Raw genomic sequence first — 25,074 nt, 5'->3', positions numbered from 1 at the left:
TAGTAGATGTGGTCTGTGTGGTGTGCGATGTGGTGTGTGGTATGGTTTTTACTGTGCGGTTTGCTGTGTGGTGTGTGCGTTGTGTTTGTGGTGCGGTGCGGTGTGCTGTGCGGTGCGGTGTTTGCAGTGTGGTGTACTGTGCAGTGCAGTGTGTACTGTGTGCTGTGTGCTGTGTGTGGTGTGTGCTGTGTCCGGTGTGATAGAGTTGTGAGGATGCACGGTAGAGGTGCTCACATTTCCCAGGCCAACACCTCCTCCAGATTCGCCCTTCTGACCTTTGAAGCCGTTCACTCCCGGCCGACCCTGAGAACACAAAGTCAGCAATCCAACCACGGAACGACAGAGGCAGTGTAACGATGCACTGGGTCGATTAGTTTTTGGTGCATTCATGATGCTTATAAAGATATCATGTGAAGCCTGTGAGCATTTGAGAGTTCCAGGCACTGAGTGCATCGAGTGGATTTGTGGCTCTGCGAGGTAAACATCTTGACTTCAAATAGTGAAGCCTGGGTTAATATCCAGGTGCATTATGAAGATGGCCAAGTCTTATGAATGAAAAATTTAAGACGAGGATTTGTTGTGCGATTATGACAATTCTGCTGTGTGTAGAAGCCGTACTGATTGTAATATTTCAATACGCTTCTTACCCACCAAGTCTCATGACTCTTTTTCAGGAGGGTCCTACAAGGTTTTTGGCAGTAGTGGGCGATGATTGCCGTGTATATATCAATCAAGTGACTTGCATTGTAACACTAATGTAATACTCACGCGAACTGCACGACACGCACAAACACGTTCAATGCTAGAGCAAAGGCCCTCTTTACGTCAAACATCAAAAAACGCGGGCAGAGCGACAGCAGAGATGAGCACTTACGGGCCTCCCCGGCATGCCGTACTCCCCCTTGACTCCGGCGTGACCCACCGGACCCTGGCGACGAACGAGAAGAGGGACACGGTGAGGACATCGCTAGGCCTCGCTGGGCCCCGCCGAAGCCAGGGTGCGGCCAGCGCGGCCGCTCGGTCCCCGTGAGCCCGCCCCGGCCCCCGGGGCTCCGCGTGGGCTCCCAGGCGGGGAAGCGCCTAGCCCAAGGGCGAGTGCGGAGCGGCGAGCCCCCGAGGAAACGTCGCCGGTTCAATGGACGCGGTGGCGCGGAAGCCCGTTGCCAGGGAGCTGCGCAGCGTCTCCCTCCGTACGTCCTCTCCTCCGGTACCCCGATTGCGGCCGCTTGCCGCTGTGCACGCCCAAAGGTCGCGGCGCTCCCCCTCCGTTCGCCGCTCAACGGGGACCTCTCGCCGCGTGGAATCCACCGGACTACTCGGCGTGGGGCGGTGCCGAGTCTCTCGCCCACGATTCGGTTCCCACCCCGAAGCGCCGTCCGCCCACGAAGGCCCCCTTCACTTCCTCAGTATTTTGCAGCTATGGGTTGGTTATTTTATGTTGGTGGGTGTTCTTACCACACGAATGCGTGATTTTATTTATGAGGTTTTTTTTGCTCTTATTTTATCTCTCGAAATGTTATTCATGTTATTCGCTCTGCACACCACTTTGTCATCTCCGGGTGAAAGGTGCTCTAAAAGTATAAGTCAATATTATTGTTATTCAACTTTAGGGCAGCGTCAATTATTATTTGTGCAGATGGAGTAGTGCAGCAAGGCAAGGCAAGCGCTGGACAAATCAACAACGGGGAGCAAGTGCTCATTTCCCCCAAGAGACGCGGCTGGTGTGCACACGTATGCAAGCTGCTTCTCGACTTACTCGCTATGCACGTACATATGTTAAACTTATTTCGCACCGTACGTAGCCAACTGTGCTAACTGGAGGTGCTCATCGTGGCTGCACGGAACTCACCAGCAATCCAGGAGAGCCAGCATCGCCCTGCAACACAGCAAGAAGAGCGAATGAGGTGAACGCCGCTATCATCATCGTCACTGTCATCATCAAGGAGGTGACAGTAGCAGTGATTTCTGCCTATGGCACAAATCACACGGCCACACTTTTTTTTTACTTTTTCCCAATCACATTGCGCTTGGACTACAGCGGCATTTTCCACAAGGTGGAACGCGTCCGTTGGCAAGGCTCGCAGATGGCGGCGGTAACATGCGCGCCACGCAAGCCAGCGTTCCGCTCGGAGTGCGACGTCACAAAACTCCGTTTCCCGAGTGGCCAGTGCTCACGCGCCCTGCTCCAAGTGTCCTCACGGCTGGAGCAACCAAGGACGGTCGAGGCCAATTGTCAGCGTCTCCGCTGCCTAAACGTGCAACGGGGCAGCACTCATCTCCCACAGTGGCCCCGAGCCGGTGGTGAGCGAATGGGCACTCCATGAACCACGGGGCAACCACTGCTGCCTTCCTATCGAGCGGCACTAATTTAATTTACTCACACACACTAACACAAGTGGGCCCATGAATACCATTAGCACATCCGCCAACTACTCCAGCTAGCAGTTGTCTTTGTCTCTCTCTCTCTGCCTCTCTGCATTTGTTTATCTCCGTGTCCTCCGTTTGTCGATCTTGTTCCGTCTCTTCCTCTGCGTCTCCGAGTCTCTCCGCGTCTTTCTTGGTGTTTGTCTTTAGCGTTGCTACATTCGGCTGGGCTCAGCTTCTCTTCCCCGGTCTCTCTTCCCCGGTCTCTCTTCCCCAGTCTCTCTTCCCCGGTCTCTCTTCCCCCTGCCCTCCCTGCACTCTCCCTGTTGAGCTGCCTCCGAGCACGGACCGTGAGCTGATCCCTGGGTGGAGCCGGGGGGCCCTGCCCGTGATGCTGCCGGCACTGGGATGAGGCCTACAGGTAGCAGGTGCTGCTGCTGCCATGACTCACCTTGTCACCCTTGGGTCCCTGGGGCCCTGCCATGCTTGCCAGATGGGAGCCATCTGCAGCAATGACGACCCCGGGTTCCCCCCTCTCACCCTGCGATGGACACACGCAGGAAACAAACCGAGCAGACGCCCATTTTAATTCCATGGTCGGGCGAACGTTGTGACATCGATACTGCGCACCGCTTCCCCATCAGCTGCACCCCACTCGGTATTCTGCTGCAATGCAATTTGAGACATTAGTGGTGTGGTCTTTACAGCGTAACTGGTCTCCGAGGTCGTACACTACGCTACAGAGTGTGACTGAGAAGTCTGTCCTGACATGGAAAGTGACAAGTGGCCCTCATGGAAATGTGTTTTTCTCCACGATCCTCTGCAAGTGCAGTGCACTTTGTCTATCGATGATTAAAATCTTCAATCCCTCACCAGAAGAAGAACTCAGGTCTCAAGCCACTTGTTTGAGAGACACATATCCCAACATCTATCACAAGGAAATCAAGAGATCCTTCAAGACTCTTCTTGAACTCAAGCTCTACTTCGATAGAGAGATTTCCCGTCCCAATGGCCCCTTGCCTAATTTAAATAACGGTGATCGATTCATCAGCTGTGGAGACTCGTGGAGGGCACTGCCAGCCAGTTCTACCACATGTGGATTCTCTACATTTCTCCGAATTATCTCCGCTATTTTTACATTTCTTTGGATTTAAAATAAAAAAATTTCCCCCATTTTTCAATACTTAAAAAGTGTATGCTTGGCTGAACATCAATACTTTATTCATGCACCACTTCTACTGTAAGGCCACAGAATTATTTAAAGGACCATTAGTAGACGTTAAATTCCAACTGAACGGGTGAATATGTTTATCGATATTATTGTAATTTATTTCGTAAGAACCCAAATAAATAATAGCAAAGGGAGAACTGGACGTCAGCGGCTCCTCTCGTGTCTGTGGGTGGACGTGGTCCTCACCTTCATCCCCGCGGGTCCCTGAATGCCCGAGGCGCCCTTCTCCCCGCGGGGTCCAGGCAGCCCCTGCGGAGAAGCCACAACGCCGGTGAGGGCCACGCGGTGGTGTCGGGGTGAGCGGACACTCGTGGGGAACGTGGGGGGATATGTGGATGTTGTCGGGATGCGGAAGCAGGGACCATATGTGATGGCCTGAGCTGAATCAAGACCCTTCACACTTAGCAAATGCGCAAACCAGCGGGTATGGCACAACCGGTTCATCATAACTCAAGGAATGGGCACTGCCAATCACCGCAAAGTGCTCGCAATATTATTTCCACATTGCTTGTGCGCGCACGCTGTGGTGTCATGGTCTGGACTCAGCTCAGAAAAACGTGATGGGTTTGGAACTGACACAGGGGATCATTAGTCATGGAGATGCGACGCTGTCAGGAGGTCAAGGAGCTGACGCACACACAGGAGGGCGGCGACAAACATCCGCGGAGGCTGGGAAGGCTCAGTCCTGCACGGACGGGGCCGGCACAGTGGGACTCGGGGACCAGGGCGAACGCTCACGATGGTTTAAAGGGAGGCAGATATGGGCAAGGGGACGTGGGTCTCCTCGACTGAGGCCGACGTGGAAATGGATAAGCGGCTACGGGGATAGAGCCGAGAGAGGCCTTACTGGGTGTCCAGCCAGTCCCACCATTCCCGGAGGCCCCTGTGCGCAGAGTGGGGCGGCAACGCACGAGTCACCCCTGCCTCAGGGCCCGTCTCTACACGCAAACCCGCGCAGCGCGGCGGGGCCCGTGTGGTGCGGTGGATACCATGTGGTGAGGCGACCCGTGTGGTGAGGCGACCCGTGTGGTGAGGCGGGTCCCGTGTGGTGAGGCGACCCGCGTGGTGAGGCGACCCGTGTGGTGAGGCGACCCGCGTGGTGAGGCGGGTCCCGTGTGGTGAGGCGACCCGCGTGGTGAGGCGACCCGTGTGGTGAGGCGACCCGTGTGGTGAGGCGGGTCCCGTGTGGTGAGGCGACCCGCGTGGTGAGGCGACCCGTGTGGTGAGGCGACCCGCGTGGTGAGGCGGGTCCCGTGTGGTGAGGCGGGGCCCGTGTGGTGAGGCGACCCGTGTGGTGAGGCGACCCGTGTGGTGAGGCGACCCGCGTGAGGCGACCCGTGGTAGGCGACCCGTGTGGTGAGGCGACCCGTGTGGTGAGGCGGGTCCCGTGTGGTGAGGCGACCCGTGTGGTGAGGCGACCCGTGTGGTGAGGCGACCCGTGTGGTGAGGCGGGTCCCGTGTGGTGAGGCGACCCGCGTGGTGAGGCGGGTCCCGTGTGGTGAGGCGACCCGTGTGGTGAGGCGACCCGTGTGGTGAGGCGACCCGCGTGGTGAGGCGACCCGTGTGGTGAGGTGGGTCCCGTGTGGTGAGGTGGGACCCGTGTGGTGAGGTGGGACCCGTGTGGTGAGGTGGGACCCGTGTGGTGAGGTGGGACCCGTGTGGTGAGGTGGGACCCGTGTGGTGAGGCGACCCGCGTGGTGAGGCGGCCCGCGTGGTGAGGCGACCCGTGTGGTGAGGTGGGACCCGTGTGGTGAGGTGGGACCCGTGTGGTGAGGCGACCCGTGTGGTGAGGCGACCCGTGTGGTGAGGTGGGACCCGTGTGGTGAGGCGACCCGTGTGGTGAGGCGGGACCCGTGTGGTGAGGCGACCCGTGTGGTGAGGCGACCCGTGTGGTGAGGCGGCCCGCGTGGTGAGGTGGGACCCGTGTGGTGAGGCGGGTCCCGTGTGGTGAGGCGACCCGTGTGGTGAGGCGGCCCGCGTGGTGAGGTGGGACCCGTGTGGTGAGGCGACCCGCGTGGTGAGGCGACCCGTGTGGTGAGGCGACCCGCGTGGTGAGGCGGCCCGCGTGGTGAGGCGACCCGTGTGGTGAGGTGGGACCCGTGTGGTGAGGTGGGACCCGTGTGGTGAGGCGACCCGTGTGGTGAGGCGACCCGTGTGGTGAGGTGGGACCCGTGTGGTGAGGCGGGACCCGTGTGGTGAGGCGACCCGTGTGGTGAGGTGGGACCCGTGTGGTGAGGTGGGACCCGTGTGGTGAGGCGACCCGTGTGGTGAGGCGACCCGTGTGGTGAGGTGGGACCCGTGTGGTGAGGCGGGACCCGTGTGGTGAGGCGACCCGTGTGGTGAGGCGACCCGTGTGGTGAGGCGGGACCCGTGTGGTGAGGCGGCCCGCGTGGTGAGGCGACCCGTGTGGTGAGGTGGGACCCGTGTGGTGAGGCGGGACCCGTGTGGTGAGGCGACCCGTGTGGTGAGGCGACCCGTGTGGTGAGGCGACCCGCGTGGTGAGGCGGCCCGCGTGGTGAGGCGACCCGTGTGGTGAGGTGGGACCCGTGTGGTGAGGTGGGACCCGTGTGGTGAGGCGACCCGTGTGGTGAGGCGACCCGTGTGGTGAGGTGGGACCCGTGTGGTGAGGCGACCCGTGTGGTGAGGCGGGACCCGTGTGGTGAGGCGACCCGTGTGGTGAGGCGACCCGTGTGGTGAGGCGGGACCCGTGTGGTGAGGCGACCCGTGTGGTGAGGCGACCCGCGTGGTGAGGCGACCCGCGTGGTGAGGCGACCCGCGTGGTGAGGCGACCCGTGTGGTGAGGCGACCCGCGTGGTGAGGCGACCCGTGTGGTGAGGCGGCCCGTGTGGTGAGGTGGGACCCGTGTGGTGAGGCGACCCGCGTGGTGAGGCGACCCGCGTGGTGAGGCGACCCGCGTGGTGAGGCGACCCGTGTGGTGAGGTGGGACCCGTGTGGTGAGGCGACCCGCGTGGTGAGGCGACCCGTGTGGTGAGGCGGCCCGTGTGGTGAGGTGGGACCCGTGTGGTGAGGCGACCCGTGTTTTGAGGCGGCCCGTGTGGTGAGGTGGGACCCGTGTGGTGAGGCGACCCGTGTGGTGAGGCGGCCCGTGTGGTGAGGTGGGACCCGTGTGGTGAGGCGACCCGTGTTTTGAGGCGGCCCATGTGGTGAGGTGGGACCCGTGTGGTGAGGCGACCCGCGTGGTGAGGCGACCCGTGTGGTGAGGTGGGACCCGTGTGGTGAGGCGACCCGTGTGGTGAGGCGGCCCGTGTGGTGAGGTGGGACCCGTGTGGTGAGGCGACCCGCGTGGTGAGGCGACCCGTGTGGTGAGGCGGCCCGTGTGGTGAGGTGGGACCCGTGTGGTGAGGCGGCCCGTGTGGTGAGGCGGGACCCGTGTGGTGAGGTGGGACCCGTGTGGTGAGGCGGCCCGTGTGGTGAGGCGGCCCGTGTGGTGAGGTGGGACCCGTGTGGTGAGGCGGCCCGTGTGGTGAGGCGACCCGCGTGGTGAGGCGGCCCGTGTGGTGAGGCGACCCGTGTGGTGAGGCGACCCGTGTGGTGAGGCGGATCCCGTTTGGTGAGGCGACCCGTGTGGTGAGGCGGATCCCGTTTGGTGAGGCGACCCGTGTGGTGAGGCGGATCCCGTTTGGTGAGGCGGCCCGTGTGGTGAGGCGACCCGTGTGGTGAGGCGACCCGTGTGGTGAGGCGACCCGTGTGGTGAGGCGACCCGTGTGGTGAGGCGACCCGCGTGGTGAGGCGGCCCGTGTGGTGAGGTGGGACCCGTGTGGTGAGGTGGACCCGTGTGGTGAGGTGGGACCCGTGTGGTGAGGCGACCCGTGTGGTGAGGTGGGACCCGTGTGGTGAGGTGGGACCCGTGTAGGTGCGGCAGAGCCCGCAGCGCGGCACCGCACCGCCGTGAGCCACCGCCGCGAGGCATTATGAGGTGTCGCGCGTTTCAGGGACAGGGCCTCGATTCACAATGGGAAGTTGCGATCAGACTGAACCTGTTGTCTCGGTGGTGGTTTCACCCACCGCGTCTCAACACCCATCGTCAAATGGGCGCCGCTTTGGAATGTGCAGCCAATTCACACTTTTAAGTGTTTTAAGCACGTCTGAAGAAACTGTAATTCAAGGAGAAATTCATGCCGAGTGTAATATTACACTCCAACTTCCTCTTACAAATATTGTGGATTGCGTGTTGCTGCAATCGAGCTGTAATCTAAGTCCTCACGGTGATTTCTTGCATTTAGTGTTGAAATATCGGCAAGAATGTATGTACTCATGCAATTTTTACTCATATATTTTGTTTATTTATATTTATTTTCCGTAATTTGCTTACCTTTTCTCTCGTTTCCACCCCCTATCGTTTAGTGTATTGTTCGTTGCTGTAACTTGCTGACCTGTCACCCTTACGGGACATCAGTGAAAAATAACTTGATGGCTCATGGGGTTGCTCCAGTCTAAATAATAAAGATTCTGATTCCGTTGTGATTCCCTTGAGCCGTAATAGACCGTTGCGACCCCAAAGGTGACGGGGGTGACATTTGGTGTCAATACACCCGTACCATGACAACATCCGACGCAGTGGCGCTGCGTTCTCGATTCCGCATCAGGAATTGCAGTCCGCTCCAAGGCAAACATTCGCCTCTGGCCTTCAGATAAGAACGGGTCCACGAGGCGTCGCACGGCCCGCGCCTCTCTCCCGTGCGGCGTTGCGTCTGTCGGCTGTTGCCTCCAAGGGCAGGGACTGTGAACACTGCGCGTGCGCACGCTTCGCTGTCGCGCCTTCGGGACGCGCGGAGGGCGCGGCAACCCGCCACCCCCGACGCCTGCCGCCGTGCGTTTGCCACGCGCTCGAGACGGAAACGAGCGTTGCGGCCAGGAGGAGGAGGCGGACGCGGAGAAGCAAAGTGACTTCATCCACTCGAGAGGCCTTCCTCGCCTCCACCGCATCACCAATGGAATTCCCGCGGAGTCGGGACGTTGGTCACGCCGGGACACACACCGTTTCACCCGTTGCGTACGTACATGGCGGAGCCACCGCGGGCCCACCTGTGGCTCGCGGGTCGTGCGATCCACGTTTTTGCTCACCTGGAGTCCTGCAGGGTCCCACGGGGCCTGGGGGCCCTGGCTGTCCTGCTTGGCCTGCCACACCCCCCGACTCCTGTCACACAGAGGACAAAGACAATGATTCCCCCACTGTGTAGCCTCAACAGACTCTTGGGGCAAGTGCTGTTAGCCGGCACGGGACTCGAGGGGGGCGATGTTTACGCATGGCATTAGGGCGACTCATTTGAGGCAGAGTCGACCTCGGGGAGACCCAGGAGCGGTTCAGATAATCGCCGCTGTTATATTGGTCGTGAGCGGGAACTGAACTCGGTCGCAGTGTGCAAACCGCTGCGCCACCGCTCCCCACAACATAGGACACGTGCGGTCTTACACCCACAGCACAGACAAGGCCTGCAAGTACAAACCAAATGCCTGCATAGAGCAGCCAGGGATATTCCTTTACCCAATGCAAGAGACACTCGTTACAAAGCACAGCTCTTCCTATAATAAATACACTGCGTACGCCATAATGGTTTGCTCCCTCGCGTGATTGGGCGGTTGCAAAATAGCACTGAATGCTAATGGCCTCCGAGTCAATGTAAACTCATAAGCAGCACAGAATTTACTGCAAAGGTTGTTAAAGTGTCAATAAACATGACCTTGAACTACAAAGAACAGGTTAACAAAGTACTGCCATGTGTTGTGGTCATTAAAAACCGTTATGGCTGTGTATGCGAATATTTAAAACATTTTCCAAAATATGATAAATCACGAGCGATCTAAATCTTATCCTAATTCTTACAAGCTGGGCAGAATGTTATGTTTTCGTGCCAAAAATGATTATTTCAGCTTCCCACAATACGCAGAGTGACGTCTCTTCATGTTTCATTGATTAGGGGACCTGGTAATTAGACGTTATTGAGGTCAGAGCCTAAACGCTTATTAAAATTCGGTGCCCATTTATGACCCGGTTTTATTCATTAATGGCCACAGTGATAAGTGTATGACATCCGTATGCACGTGAGTAGCTATGTGATGTTTTTTTACAAAACATGTATTTTTTTTATCACACTCTCACCCACCGTTTGAACTCTTTATTTTAATCCCCTTCTCATCGAAACTGCTCTGGATTCCCAACACAACTCTCATTCCCACGACTACTGGGCACTGGGACCGTGAGCCCAGGATTGGCCGAGATCTGACCCAAGATCAGCAGCAGTGCCCAGGTCCGTGCCCCACGCCCCGTGAGCCCTGGGGCTCCGTGGATCCCCCGCACTCTACCGGGTCTGTGAAGTGATCTTAAATAAGGTTTGTGTTTAGCAATGTTTTTACATAGACATGGGGGTTACGGTAGGCAATTTAAAGCGGGAATACACAATCTTTAGAATATTGCGCCCATGTGATTTTAACAGAACTGCTGCAAAGTGTCACCAAGCGAGCAACGTCACGACGCACGCATCTCGGGTCTGTGACGACCCCGAGGCATCGCGGTCGGTGCCAGGGTCGGCCTGGGTAGAAGGCTGCGATGTGCTTCTCCAGCCGAGTCTGGGAACCCCTTGGGCCAGCTAGCTCATGACCAGTTCGCTCCAGCCCGGTTCAAACAATGGACAGGCATGGTTCACATTGGTCGTGGGAACGTGATAAGAGTGAGCCTATTTGTAGATTAGAAATCCAGCCTCAGCTTTCAGGAAGGTGCCAGTTGAATACATTCCATATTTTCAACAAGAAAGACAACAGGGCCCAAGTGGGACCTATAGTTTAATTTTCTGTTCTCTCACTTCATAGCGTCTTTCAATAGTTATATTTTGGGTAATTCACAACCAAGCTCCTCAAAACACTGCTGAGATTTCTGGCAGGAAAGGTGTACCTCACATAATTCAGCTGACATCTCTCGCGCAGGGTTGGGCCTTTGCTCCATTGCATTCTGGTTCTGAGCAGGGGAGAATGTCTACGAATACTTGGGGGTTAAGGATGCTGCCAACTGTTCATTCAAACTGCCAATATTTATACTCCAGCCTCACAGAGTCCCCATGATCACCACACACAGAACACACCTCAATTTAGGTTCTGCTGTTCCCAATGACGAGTATTGCTAACCTCCGATTCGCACGGTTAGATACGTGCGGTGTGAAAGCGTTTCAACGTACATACAGTACGTGCACCGAGAAGCGTTCCGGAAGACTGCCGACTCGCAACAAAACTCTGAAAGACAAAGGTCCTGAATCCCCCCCCCCCCCCCGCGCCTCAAATGAGTACCTGGTGCGGTGTGTAAACATCGCCACTGAGGAGACAAAGGCGGTCGGGCGTGGTGCTGGCCACCCACCCCCTCGTGGACCGTTTCGGCCTTCATAGGTGCTCGCTAACAGCACTTTCCCTTACAGTCTGTTAAGGCTATACGGGGGATCTTTGTCTTGTGTGTGAGTGTGTGATTACACCATCGAGTCTCTCAGGCCGAGGCTTGACGCGGGTGTCCGCTGCCACTCACCACATCGTAGGTCGGTCCATGGAAGAAGGAAGGGGGCCCAGGCGGACCGGGTAGGCCGGGCGGTCCCTGAATGCCGACGCCGTCCAACCCCGGTCGTCCCTGTAGGCACACAGCAGCACCCCGTCCATCGAGCCTGCATCACAGTTGCATTCTCCACTCCCCTCCTGCCTGCTCATTACCAAATGTAACAAAAAATGCACCGTCATACGGAGATTGCATTTTTCGGTAAAACATTAAGAACGCTTGTGGAAATGATTGTTACATACTGTAGATATATATCCATGAAGTAATGGTCCTTTTAAAAACTTGCAAGTGAATGTATCATCATAGCTGGTACAATCTCTGTCGGTGTGTAGCGACATTAATTCGTGTTAAAAGTCAACCTTGCTGACAAATGAGCGCGGGGTATCTGCCTTTGCGGTGGACGTTACTGCTTTGGTAGTCGGTCGCACGCCGGCTGAAGTGGACGTGTTGATCGAGCAGAAAGTAGTGATTCAATTTTAGAGTGAAAGCGACAAGTCCACAGGTGGCTGGGATGTGTTGCAGACTGTGTGCTGCAATCCCTGCGTAGGAGCATTAAACTACAAACTATTTTTATATATACAGCTCTCTTTCAGAAGCAACCTGGCAACACATGATAGCTCAACGAAGTAGCTTATCATGTGGAAATGTATCGCTGCCAAATACTATAAACGCATGTTTCTAAATGCGGAGGGAAAAACCGGAGGACCTGGAGAAATATCCACGCGACCACAGGAAGAACTTGCAAACTCTATACGTCAGGGTCGGGATGGAACCCACGACCACCTGCACACCACGCGAGGTAGTTAACATCTCGCCACTGTGGTGCCCCAATGGGTGCAATGTGCCAAGCCGGACTTCTATCCTGATGGCATTTGCAGCCGGTATTACGGTGGCAGACGTTTGGTGTCGGTGGTACGAGCAGTCACGCGGGGAAGTGACATTACCACGGCCCTAATAGGCGTTGTCAGGGAACGCATCTACCGTCGATACGCGGTGAACTCTGCGACTTTCTACATTCCACAGGTGCATTATGGGTCTTCTCCTGCTCTGCAAAAATCGACTCTCAGAGCAGACGTTAACTCACCTGTAGACCCATCTCCCCCTTGGCACCCATCGGGCCCTGCAACGAAGGGAACCAATTATCCATAAACATGTTGCCATGACAAACACAGTTTATGCACAAATGACAATACCCAAAATAGCTGCGACGACTTTAGGTGCAAACGATGCTTGCAGGAATTAGAAAAACTGTGTAGGTGGTCGCGAAACACTGTACTCTCTAAAACTGCGAGAGAAAAACGTAGTGGTGACGTTGTGTGCGTTTGCGTTCACGACGTGGGAGCCCACTGAGGTAGAAGTCTATGGGCAGGTCTATTCCTTGTATGTATGTACGTTGAACTTGTTTCGCACTGTACGTCGCCAACCGTGCTAAACGGTGGTGCAGGAATGAGAAAAAACAAGTCCTAGTAAATGATAAACAAAATATATTTTTTAAATCACTGAATGGAATCAACAACCCCGTGAATCGTGGCCGCACGAGCAATGTGTACGCTGGTGTCGATTCTGCGCGGAGCCTTGGCAGCCCAAGGTGAGACTCACCTGGGGCCCGGGGTGCCCTGCGAGTCCGACGGAGCCTGGAGGCCCTGGAGGTCCCTGGAAAAAAAGGAATTCAAACGGGCGACGATAAAATCAGCAACGATCAACGTGGTGGGCTGACATGGCGAGCGGGACTCACCATCTCAGACGCTGATCAAATGTACGTACATACAATCCCTCACCGACAAGGGAGTGCCGGGGAGGGATCGTCGACGATGGATTGCCGGCGAGGGATTGCCGGGGAGGGATTGACGGGGAGGGATTGCCGGTGAAGGATTCTGGCGAGGGATTGCCTCGGGCCCTTCACCTCCGTGAGAGGGAGACGCCAGAGAAAATACCATTTACTGGGACATCAGCAAGTGGCAGTGCTACGAACAAAACACGCTCCCCCATCACAGAAATGTGTCATTTCCAGCATTGGGCCGGGGCCGCCAAGGGAGATGCCGCCCTCCCAGTGCTCGTTTGAGTTAGGAGAGATGCGTCGAGCTGAAGGCTCGCTGAGGAGACAGATTTGATTGACAGGTGCCTAACAAGGCCCCCCCCCCACTCCCCCGAGGGCCACGGATCCCGTGAGGAGATGAGCGAGCTACGCGGCGTACCGGCAGTCCCGGCGTTCCGTCTGCACCCGGATCTCCTGTCATGCCCTGTCGAGAGAAGCCCGCATCAGCAAGTGCAGCAACGTAGGCAATGTGTGCAGCGACATTGAAGTGTTTGCAGCCAAGCTGGAAGCCACGAATAATGTAAGTCAGTTATTCCCCCCCCCCACGTGTTTCAGTTGCCTCTCGTTAACACGAGGCGGTGCATCATGTCTGCGATGCATGTGCTCGCTACGTGACACTGAAACCGATTTTATATACCAAACGCAGTCACAAATCGAACGTACTGTGCATTGTTTGTGTCGTCATTGGCGACTGAGCTGAGACCATGAACTCGCTGCACGAGATCAGCAAGGTGTTGTGGTTCAGCGCTTGCCACGTGTGCACCACGATACCTTGCTGATCTCGTCAAGGGGCATTGCCCATCACGCAAACTGCGGTTATCATCGCAGCGGCTTTTGGCTAACCATCGTACAAAGAAGGCGTCGCGCGCTCTCAGATGCGCTTCTGTGGCCGTCTGGAACGCTCTTCCTTCTGACATTAGGAAACCACTGGAGCTATGCACTTTGAAATCTCGATTACTTTAGAACTGCTTTTTGTGTTTAGTTTGTCATTGTTCCCCCACACCTCCGATTAGCACAGATGGCTACGTACGGTGCGAAAGAAGTTCAAGAAACATACGTACTTGAGTTTGAACCCGGCATTCTGTGCAATGCCAGCTCAACGCTGGAGCGAATATCAGCCCCACCGAGCCACCCGGCAACCTGACCTCAAACCACGCCTGGCAGCCCTCGCTGCCAATGGCGAACTGGTTTGTAACGGCGGCAGTGGCAGTGTGAGCTCTTAAACCGCCTCACCGCTCGTTTGTTCTCCAGGTGAATTCAATCCCTGTCGATTACTTAGCGTCAACGGTGCTCCCACAGGTGACAACCACCGGCGACTTTAGAAGTCACTGCGGCCGCGTGAAGCCTGCTGTTACCAGTCTCGGTGTCGCGTGTGCACACGCGTGTGCTAATGCCGGTGCTCGTGTAAGCTATGTACACTTTGTATGCGTGTATACGCGTATGCAGGTACGTGTGCGTGCGGGGCGTGGTAGAGTAGCGGGTTCGCACGAGACCTTGTGTGTGTGTGCGTGTGCGCTGCACTACAAACCCGGCGATCCGAGTTCGATTCCCGCTCAATGTCCAATACCAAGCAATAATTATCTGAATTGGTCCTGGGTATCTCCTAGGTCGACTCAGCCTCAAATGAGTAATTGGAACGGTGTGTAAACATCGCCACTGGGGAGACAAAGGTGGTCGGCGTGTGGTGCTGGCGACTCACCCCCTCGTGTACCATGCTGGCCTTCATAGGCGCTCGCTAACAGCACTTGCCCCAAAAGGCGTTTGAGGCTATACGGGGACTTTTATCTTTGAAGGCCAGGGAGAGTGAATATGAAGTGCGTGTGTCCATAGTAGGGTTGACTTGATTGCATTTTTCACAATACGATATGGTACAATGTCAATTCCCATGATTCGGAAATTTTTGCAACATCAGTTTCTTAACAAATATTTCACGTTGCTGTTGTTGCATTGTTCCTCGGCTTTTCTGCACCTCCCGTGGGAATAAATTGTTTATTAAAACAGCTATTCACCTGCAGTTCACTCGGCGGGCCTGCCACGAGTCTTCTAATCATTGTGACTTTACAAGTCATTGTCACTTTACATTTCATGATGCTTCGAACGCACACGCTGGCGGTTGCGTAAGAAACAGTTAAACAAATACGTACCTTTGATGCGCTTATAAAATCACTGTGGTAAACGAGAGCCAAGCTGTAACTGTCTCCGAAAAAGCATTTCTAAAACTAATAATGTAACTTATTGAATCATCATCACGATCCATGGGCAGATATCCCGTAGGTGTCCGCTGCCCATTTCGTCATTTGTTTCCACTTTCCTCTGTCTCCTGTGCCAATACGCTCAAGTAGTGCCACATGCTTCTGGCACCAACCTCTTAAACCAGCACCCATATGGCGATACTGTGCAAAGGGTACGACAGGGCTGTCGACGTGTCGTCGCGACGCGAGCACACAGGCAGCGCCACACGCGAGGGCTTCGTGTGGCACCGCTCACCTTGGGCCCAGGTTTGCCAACGGTGCCCGGCTCCCCGTCGCCGAAAGCCGAACCCTCCATGTCGCTCTGCGGGCGAGACGACGCACGCGGTGTGACGACGCACGCGGTATGACGACGCACGTGGTAAAACAAAAGACAAATGACACGCAAATGTGGAGGCCTATGGGCAGGTCTATCCATTCCACGTTCCACAGTAGCATGAGCCGAGTTACTCCGCCAAAGCACACGAGCGATTAGACGTCAGTGGGTACCCTTCGTGTGGTAGGACTCACGAAGTCGGAGTTGTATCTGATGGCAGATGAGGGTGGGCCGGGGGGCCCCGGGGGACCGGGTGGCCCGGTGACGCCGGAGATTCCCGGTGGGCCCTGCGGGCCCTGAGGCCCTTCTGGGCCCGCGTCTCCCTTCTCTCCCTGCCGGCACAGTCAAACACCCAGAGCGTGAGACGTCAATAGCGGCACAGCATCCACACGGCGCCAGGAAAAATCTCCAACAGGTACAAACCGGAACCCTGCAGCACATTCCTTTCCAATGCCCTCCCCTCATTTCTAGAACAAGAAGCCGTGCTGCTGAATGAAAAACAACACGAAATGTCTGCACTGCAATAGAGTTGTGCCAGGGCGATCGAAAAGCTCCCCTGTGACTCAACCATGGCTTTCGTCACGCACAACGTTGCTGCAAAGACTTTCACGCGTATCTGAAAATGTGACATCAATCCAAACCTCAGATAAATCCTCTGGTATCCCAATCCAACCTCTCACAAACTACAAGATTACCCTCATCGCCTTCAAGTTGTTTCTTGGACTCGCCCCTGCCTGCCTCTCTCGTCCATGTGCAGCCTGCTGCAGGCCTTCAATCAACACCCAGACAACTTCCACTCGCAGGAAGGTCGTCTCTTCTGTTCGCTGCGTGCAATTGTCATCTGGAACTCCCTTCCCATGGCCATCCGTAATGCTCAACTCCATTCTCTTGCTCAAGGCCTCTGGCCATGGCTGCTTCTCTATGACCATGCTTTCATGATCACCTCCGCTAAATTGTAGATGTATTTTTTTTACCTGCTCACTGACCCTCTCATTCCAACTCACCCTCTTTAACTCGCATATTTCCCCCTAATAACTTAACTTCCCTTTTGCCCAATCACATCACAACCCCTCATACGTCTTCTATCCGTGTATGTCTCTGTTGGCTCACATTTCCCTGGGTCTCTACTCACTATCTCCAGGTGATTTGCTCGTTCGTTTCGATGTGCCTGACACCATTGCAATCATTGAAGACTTGGTTCAACAAGGACTGAATGCTGATGTACCAGCCCTGGTGAGACACTGCCTCACCAACACTTACTTCACCTGGAATGGAACATTCTATACACAAGTTGAAGGTAACCCAATGGGTTCTCCCTTATCTCCAGTTGTAGCCAATGTTTTCATGGAAAATTTTGAGACATGCCAACAAGGCATCCACTCTACATCCATCCTTGTGGAAGAAGTACGTAGATGACACGTTTGTCATCTGGCCACATGGCCATACACCCAGCCATCAAATTCACCATGGAGATGGAAAAGGATGGCAAGTTACCATTCTTGGATGTTTTCATCGAAAAGAGACCAGATGGCTCAATGGGACACTCTGTCTACAGGAAAGCCACCCACACGGATGCATATCTAAAACCTGACTCCCACCACAATCCTTCCCAGAAGAATTCCCTCATCAAAACTCTTATTTCCCTCAATAAAATGCAAATCAATTTATAACATTTTTGACATGCGTTTTTCTGTATTTTGTTGTTGTTATTCTGTCTCTCACTGTTCCAATAAACATACCATTAAAATTATAGACTGATCATTTCTTTGTCAGTGGGCAAACGTACAAAATCAGCAGGGGATCAAATACTTTTTTCCCTCACTGTATATGGAGTAATTGGGCATGGCTGTGCCTGGAACGGGAATCGACGGATTTTTAACGATAGGTGTTTGAGCATGGATCAGGCTATGCCAAATGAATATAAAAAAAAAAACATTTTAAATCGGTAAAGTAATTCCTGTCACATGATTTGTGGATCAAAAGAGACGATTTTGGGATCGAAAAAGCCCCAATATTAGTCCACCCCGCAATGCCGATGGGCTTCCTTCTGCATTAACATAATGTATCATTCACTCTGTCGCGGATTCATTCCATCCCGCCACGGCGCAGCTGCTGCCGCTCGTCTGCTCTCCGCACGTGGGAACTTCTTTAAGCCACCGTATGCAGCCACACTCCGCGGGGGCGTCACGTCCGATGTCCCTACAGAGCGCTGTGCTTGCGAAGGACAGCTTCGTCCCGTCCGTGCCGCATTGCCGAGTACTCTCGGTGCTATTGCCAACCACCACTCGTTTACCCAGGAACGTGCCTCGCAGAGCCTCACGACTCGCTTTCAGGAGGGTCCTGCCAGGTTTGTCGCAGTACGTGGGGGCTGTTGTCGCTGTGCGTGATCACAATTGAGTCATATGCAGGTAAAAACATTTTTAATTGGGATGTGTTGGCCAACACCAGTTACGTGTTGTGTATGCTTGATTTATTTACTCTTCAGCTATAGCAGGATAACAGAGAACTCAGAGGGAACACATGGGAGGAGGGAGAACGTACAATTCCAAGCAAACAAAATGGTTTGTTTTAGTTTAAAAAGGCGCCCGAGTTGGGAATCGAACCCAGGAGTTTCCGCTATAAGGCAACGAGTGTGCCCACTGCGCCACGCAGTGCCATAAATGGGTACAATTTTCCATTTAAAATTCACAGGAGGTCCAAGACATTCACAGCATGGTGCCTTGCACAAAGGGCGTCTCTGCTCAAATCAGCAAGTTCATCTCCAATGATCGGCCTGAGCCAGTGGTGGAACACCCATTCTTAATTGACCGCAAAAGTACTCTGTGAATGCAAAACAATGCCCCTGAAAATGTGTTTACATTATCTATTCTCTAACACAAACGGCTCATTGTCACCCGCCCATTTTGCTCATTTGAAATCCACACGGCGAAAGTTTGGCGGCAAGAGTGAAATGGGGATTTCCGAGAGACACGAAGGCACAGCGAGGAGAGGGTGGGGGGGGCAGGGGGAGGGGGCGGTGCGTGGTGGTACCTGCGGTGCCGACGGACGCTGCGACAGGGACCACGGGGGAAAGGAAGTGGAGAGATCAGGCTGGCAAATGAAGAACAAAGTCCAGGCGCACGCACACACACAGTATGCACACACACAGCATACACACACACAGCATGCACACACACAGCATGCACACACACGCGCACACGGACTCACATGGCGTGCACACACGCACATGCGCTTACACGCAGCGAACACATGCACACGCGCACACACGCAGCGTGCACGCACACTCAGACTCACACAGCATTCACGTACACGCGCAAGCATGCACGTAGACGCACGCACACGCAAACAGGCGCGCACCGAGACACGCACAAATGCACAAATGCATGCACACGCACACATAGTGCATGCATACGTACGTATGCATGCATTCACACTCGTACATGCAGGACCGCACCAAATCCACACAGACATTCGCACACACAAAAATCCCAGGTACACAGGCAAACAGAAACAGATGAAGACAGCGAGAGAGGGATAGACAATGATGAATGGAGACACAGAGATCAAGTCAGGGGTAGGAGACATAAAGACAGAGACAGTGGCAGAGACAGCATCATAGACAGAGACGAAGGGACCACTTTGGGCAAAGGAAATATGTGGCTACAAGGGCATTTCCACAGTCAATGGGAGCGAATAACTCAATACATAATTCGCAGAATTTCTCAGCGAGGACACATCTTGGGAAGTAACTGAGCAGGCTACACCCAAGTGCACCACTGGACGCGGTGGTGTGCGTGGGTGACGTTGGTCGCGCTCTCTCAGTGCATACCCTGGAGGGCACCGCTCGTTTTTTTTTTACCTGCAACCCAGGGAGTCCGTACACGCCCATCTGTCCCCTGTCACCCTGCACAGCCAGAAAAAAAACACCCACGGAATAACACGTAAACAAACGAGGGACGAAAATCGATGGAGCAAGTGTCTACGAAGCTATTGGCAACAATGGCGGACGTTCTCAGCCGCTGGTAGGGTTGGACTGGGCCACCTGGCGCCTGGGAATTCGCCCATCAAGTGAGTCCTAGGCCCAGGAGGAAGCCTGCCCTCTGGCTCGGGTGTCCCGTCACGCGGTGCAGTTGGACGTGCAATCCAGAGCGCGGGGCGGAGGGCACACCGACCCACATGACACCAGCACCTGCAGGGCCCCCAAGGCCACGCGTGTGTGTGCGCTGGGCTAGGCTGGCTGGCTGGTGCACAGTGCTCTCGTCTTGCAGGGGGAAAACAGTTGAAAGATAAAACTCCATGAGACTAAACAGCGATGCAGTCCTCTTGGCTGTCCCAGTGCCTGTGAGCGTTGCAAGAATGGGAAATATTTTTTTTATTAAAAAAAATAAACAGTTTTCAAATGCTTCTCCAGGTCACCTTTGAAGTCAAGGGGCTTGGAGTTACACATTGCCAGTGTGGCAGTGTCCTGAATACTTTTGGTGGGAAATACCAGCGTTTCATAAATGGATTAAAAAATTCTAGTTATGGCCTTGTCACAAAACATATAGATTTTCACATCACATTTTTTGTTAGTGAAATTTCTTCACGACCAAATTATTTTTGGCTGCACTCAACTGCGAAAATTCCCCATTCCTATGGCAAGGATCAGCCTATTTATATGCTACTAGCTGCTAGAGGGATAAAGCGCCTATGTTATTCCCAACTAAACCACATCCCAGGTAAATGTCTGCTTGAAATCACAGAAGCTCTGCATTCTGATGTGTTTTACTACAGGGGTGAAATGATGACTCTCATCTGAAAGACTGTTTTAAGATGAGCTCTCAGCCTAAACCCCTGACAACTTCTACTGTGTGAGGCTCAAGAGGGCAATGTCTAGACCGGTGTTTAAGAACTCAGATCAAGTGGGACACACTCACACCAGCTTGTCATCCTATTGCACCAAAAGATGCGCTTCATCTCGCCATGGTGGCTAGGAGATGTTAACTACCTCGCGTGGCATATAGGAGGTCGTGGGTTCGATCTCGACCCTGACGCCTGTATACTTGGAGTTTGCGTGTCTCTCTCCCCGTGGTCGCGTGGATTCTTTTCTGGGTCCTCCGGTTTTTCCCTCCACATTTATAATCAACGTCACGCGTTTATAGTATTTGGCCGCTAGAGATTCCCATGTGATAAACCACTTCTTTGAGCTATCATTTGTGGACAGGTCGCTTCTGAAATAGAGCTACATAGCTCAGTGGGCCTTACCTGGTAAAATAAATATAGTTTTTAGTTTAGTTTCTTCAACAAGCAGTATGGTCGTCAACAAAGCTGCATTATTATATTGTACCGATGCTCTCTGATAGAGGTGAAACCAGGGCACACTGGCTGTGTTTCTTTAACCCTGTGGAATTTAAAACGCCACGCTTTTCAATGTTCATGTGGATGTCTAAATCAGGCAGACAACGCATGTGTTGTGATGTGGCTCGCAAGGTATTGTAGTTGTTTTCATGACGCCAGACTGTTCCTAAACATTTACTCTTGTGCATATAAACACGTAACAATTATCGCGGTTATTATGATAACCGCGATAATTCTAAGTATAATGTGCGTGGAGCAGACGAACGAGGTGACCCGTTGTCCTGCTAGTAGAATGTCTTTACCCGAGGGGCGGCCGTGTACTCTAACCCCTGCCTGTCAGGGTGGGGATCGCTCTGCTGTGGTGAGAATCATTCACGGGGGGTGGGGGGAGGGGAAAGAGGGGGGGGGGGGCGCAAGGAGCCGTGCAGCCAGACGGCCGTCAGAGCCATGGTGAAGTGCGCTGGGAAGCTGCGCTGACCCGGAGCCTCGGATCTCATTTACATCGAGTGACCGCCCACCCCAAAACCGACCTTCTGACCAGGAGGCCCATCGGATCCTGGGAGGCCCATGCGGCCTGGGATGCCTGAAGAACCCTACAGCGCATGGGGCAATACAGAGCACACACGATCACTCTCATATCTGACATTGCTCATTAATTCGCTCTCATTACACACTAAAGTGATTGCCACACATGTCACGTGTAAGGCTGTTTGCATATGAGAGTGAAGGTGAGGTGTGCCATGTGAGCGAGCGTGCGTCCTGTATGTGGCGAGCGGTAGTGCGGCGGTCGCTAACAGCACTTGAGGTGTGGGAGAAGGATAAACTAAACACAGAAAGCAATTCAAAAGAAATGAGTTTTAAATCTACATTTGAAAGTGCAGTGGCTTTCAATATCGGAAGGAAGAGGATTCGGCTGCAAACTTGCATCTTAAAGCGCACAACGCACTGACCGTCTTTGTTCGATGACTATCCAAAAGCTGCCGCGAGGATGACTGGAGTTGTCGTGATGGTTTATGCTCCTTGCGGAATCAGCAAGGAATTGGTGTTCATCTGTGGCAAGCACTTTGTGTGTAATGAGCGCGACCTCAATGTATTTCGATTGACAACTGGAAGCCAATGCAGCTCGGCTAGCACTGGATGGACATGGTCGTGATCTTGCAGTGCTCGTCACGACACGTGCCAGAGAATTCTGCACGCGCTGCAGCTTGGTCGTGTTTTTTGCCAGACGTCCCGTAGAGTAGTGAGTTGCAATAATCGAACCTCGCCGATACTATGCTACACGCTACAGTGTTGGCTCTGCCACGACTCAATAGTGGTTGAATGTGTTGTAGAGCCCTGATATGAACATTGCAGGACCTGACTATATTTTGCACATGGTTATCAAATGACAGCGTTGGGAAGTGAGCGTCAGACGGGGCGCAGGCTGGGCAACTCACCGCCTCGCCGCTGCCTCCCTGTGCTTGGCCTCCCTCTCCCGCGCTTCCTGGCTGCCCGGGAATCCCTGGGAGGCCTGGGGGCCCCGGAGGACCGGGGGGGCCAGGGGGCCCAGGCACACGCGAGCGGCCCTGGGAAACGGAACACGCGACAGCACGAGCAATCCATGCGACAGGACTTTATTATTTTTCATTTAAGAAAACGATTATATGTGTATCTCCCAATTCTGTTACAACTGTGCTCTCAGCATCGCGTCACCCGACATAAAGTGTCCCTGGGAACTGTCGCAGAACTATGATCCACCCCGTGTTAGACGGAGTCTGTAGGGGTAGATGTCGCAGAACTACATCTGAGATCCCTGCAAGTGACTTGTTATCCACACGTGGATGGCGCTGCAGTTTCTCCATGCGCTCTGCTGTCGAAATACTTGCCATATGGCAGTAAAAACTAATTGTTTTTAAATCAGATTTTTCACGTGATGGCTTCTTGCATGGTCATTGGTGACCCGGTTGCGATGATCAATGAGAGGGGGAGGACGGCCACCTGGGTTGAACCCCAGGCAACTCATCGGTGCTGGTTCGGTGCCCTGACCCCTTGTGCCAACCAGCTGACGCCTCTCGAGACAGGACCATAGCCAGAGGTGTCCTCTCTCGGTCACATGGGCAATCGGGAGGTGATCGCAACTGTCGGCGGCCCAGAGCCGTAGGCGGACTCTAGAGACGCAATTTGATTTGGAGCTGCAAGAGGGAGAGACTGAAGCCAGAAATCTCACGCACCTCAAGAGAATGGTTAAACTCTATTCAAAGTACATGGCGGTTCACCCGTCCCAGTGACTCCCCACAGGTCACGTAGCATGTAGGTTTCCCACCACCCGGCACAGATGAACAAATTGAATTGTAACATGGTGCGCGAGCGGTTTAGCAACACGCCGATTGTTAGCGTTTCAGCTCACTCTAAACTAAACAAATTTTAAGTTTAGCAGGTAAGGCCCACTGAGCTATGTAGCTCTTTTTCAGAAGCGACCTGGCCACACAAAATTATTGCCTAACGAAATGGCTTATCGCGTGGAAAATTATCGCAGCCAAATACTCTTAAATGCGTGTTTTTAAATGTGGAGGGAAAAACCGGAGGAGGACCCGGAGAAAAATCCACATGACCACGGATTGAACACGCAAACTCCAAATATACAGCAGGTGTCAGGGTCGGGATCGAACCCACGATCACCTGTATACCAGGCGAGGTAGTGAACATCTCACCACCGTGGCGCCCATAATATCGTCATCCACTCACCGGTGGAGCTGAAGAACAATTCTCACAACCAAATTTAGCCATTAGATTGCTCCAGACAGCAAAGCGCTGAAGTCAACAAAAGTCATAAAAAAAATACATAAGATAGATTGTTCACAGTTCCGCTCTTGACAGCAACAACACCTACACACGAATTCTAAGCTGCCTTTTTACAAAAATCACAAGGCAGGTGATGAGGATTACCAGCTCCGGCACAGCGCTCGCGGGTGAGACACGAGGTCACGGACCAGTGAGATAACTCACGGGGCCTGTCAAAACTGCCCAAGAGGAGCACGTGTTACAGAGCTCTTCTTCACGATTCATGGCCGAGCTTTGCCACACGGAGAAAACCTTTCGGGGTTTCCCGTGGCAATGCTGATCGCAAACGCTTAAAACCTGCACCCCTTGCACTGATGTGCTCTTTGTCGGAGAGTTGATATCGCTACTTGCTTTCACATCGTCATTTAAGTTCTTTATTTTATTTGCCTTCATGCCCTTGACAAGCCTCACCGAATCCCCCCCCCCCCCCAACTCTTTTTTCAGGAGAGTCCTGCTAAGTTTTCACAGTAGTTGAGCGATGCTGCTGCTGCTGTGTGAACCCAATTGAGTAATTTGCAGGGATATTTTTCAAATTGGGATGTTTGGCCCCAATACCCGTTAAATTGTGTGTAACTAATAAGATTTTGACTTGAAACTTTCGTGACTGCAGGAATTCATATTCTTGGTTCTTTTGGTAAAGTCACGTAGATAGAAAATTTAAATAATAAAATCGAATTTCAAATTAAAAGACCAAAATAATAAATTGAATTTTATTATTTTATTTTTCATTTTATTACTTTACTGAAAGAACCACGAACATAACGAATAAGATCTACCGCCTCCCGAGTCCTCCAATCGAACCCTGTTGACTCCATCTTTCTGTTTAAGTCCAAACATAAGACTCAACGATCGTCCTCTGTACACCGCCTACTGTCTACCCCTACCCCCAACTGCCTCTGCCCCATTGTGTAACAACTTCAGACGCACCTGTAGTCACACCTGTTACCTCTGTAAACCCTGAGTGTACTGGTAGCTGTGTGGGTAGCTGCTCACCCTGGTGGTGCCGTCAACAATGTCATCTTCATCATCATTCTCGTCATCTCCAGAGCCTTCCGCCTGTACGCACGCAACGCACACGCGCAAGCACACAAAGACAAAGATCCCCCATATAGCCTTAACAGACTGTTGGGGTGGGTGCTGTTAGCGAGCACCTATGAAGGCCAGAACGGCACACGAGAGGGGACGGTGGCCACACGCTGCACTCACTCACACACACAGCCAAACACTTAAACACCACAGACCTATGCCCACATCTACTGTGCACACCCAATGTGTACACAGATGCTTTAGCTTCAAATAGACAGCTGGGCTGGCTCCTGCTGCTGCTCGCAAGCGCCCGTTAGGGCCAGCGCTATCACATAAGTGGGTGGTGGTGGTGGCGCCAGCATC

The 25,074-nt window shown here is 53.7% G+C and overlaps 1 protein-coding gene across 1 annotated transcript in view; it reads right to left on the bottom strand.

Moving 5' to 3' along the window:
- The window catches only part of LOC133345824 (collagen alpha-1(XVIII) chain-like), a 144,628-nt gene that overhangs the window by 26,353 nt on the left and 93,201 nt on the right, over positions 1-25,074 (bottom strand). Inside the window, 19 exon segments of the mRNA XM_061556836.1 lie at positions 235-303; positions 875-928; positions 1,850-1,876; positions 2,816-2,905; positions 3,782-3,844; positions 4,443-4,478; positions 7,982-7,989; positions 8,681-8,753; positions 11,124-11,222; positions 12,232-12,267; positions 12,747-12,800; positions 13,343-13,387; positions 15,451-15,516; positions 15,723-15,860; positions 18,559-18,576; positions 19,388-19,432; positions 21,396-21,458; positions 22,302-22,430; positions 24,679-24,741. Of these exon segments, the coding sequence (XP_061412820.1) occupies positions 235-303; positions 875-928; positions 1,850-1,876; positions 2,816-2,905; positions 3,782-3,844; positions 4,443-4,478; positions 7,982-7,989; positions 8,681-8,753; positions 11,124-11,222; positions 12,232-12,267; positions 12,747-12,800; positions 13,343-13,387; positions 15,451-15,516; positions 15,723-15,860; positions 18,559-18,576; positions 19,388-19,432; positions 21,396-21,458; positions 22,302-22,430; positions 24,679-24,741 (1,176 nt within the window).

The sequence above is a fragment of the Lethenteron reissneri genome, chromosome 23 (genome assembly GCF_015708825.2).
Source record: "Lethenteron reissneri isolate LAM-NWPU_2019-01 chromosome 23, ASM1570882v1, whole genome shotgun sequence".
NCBI classification, from domain to species: domain Eukaryota; kingdom Metazoa; phylum Chordata; class Hyperoartia; order Petromyzontiformes; family Petromyzontidae; genus Lethenteron; species Lethenteron reissneri.
This window is presented reverse-complemented; position numbering and strand designations above follow the sequence as displayed.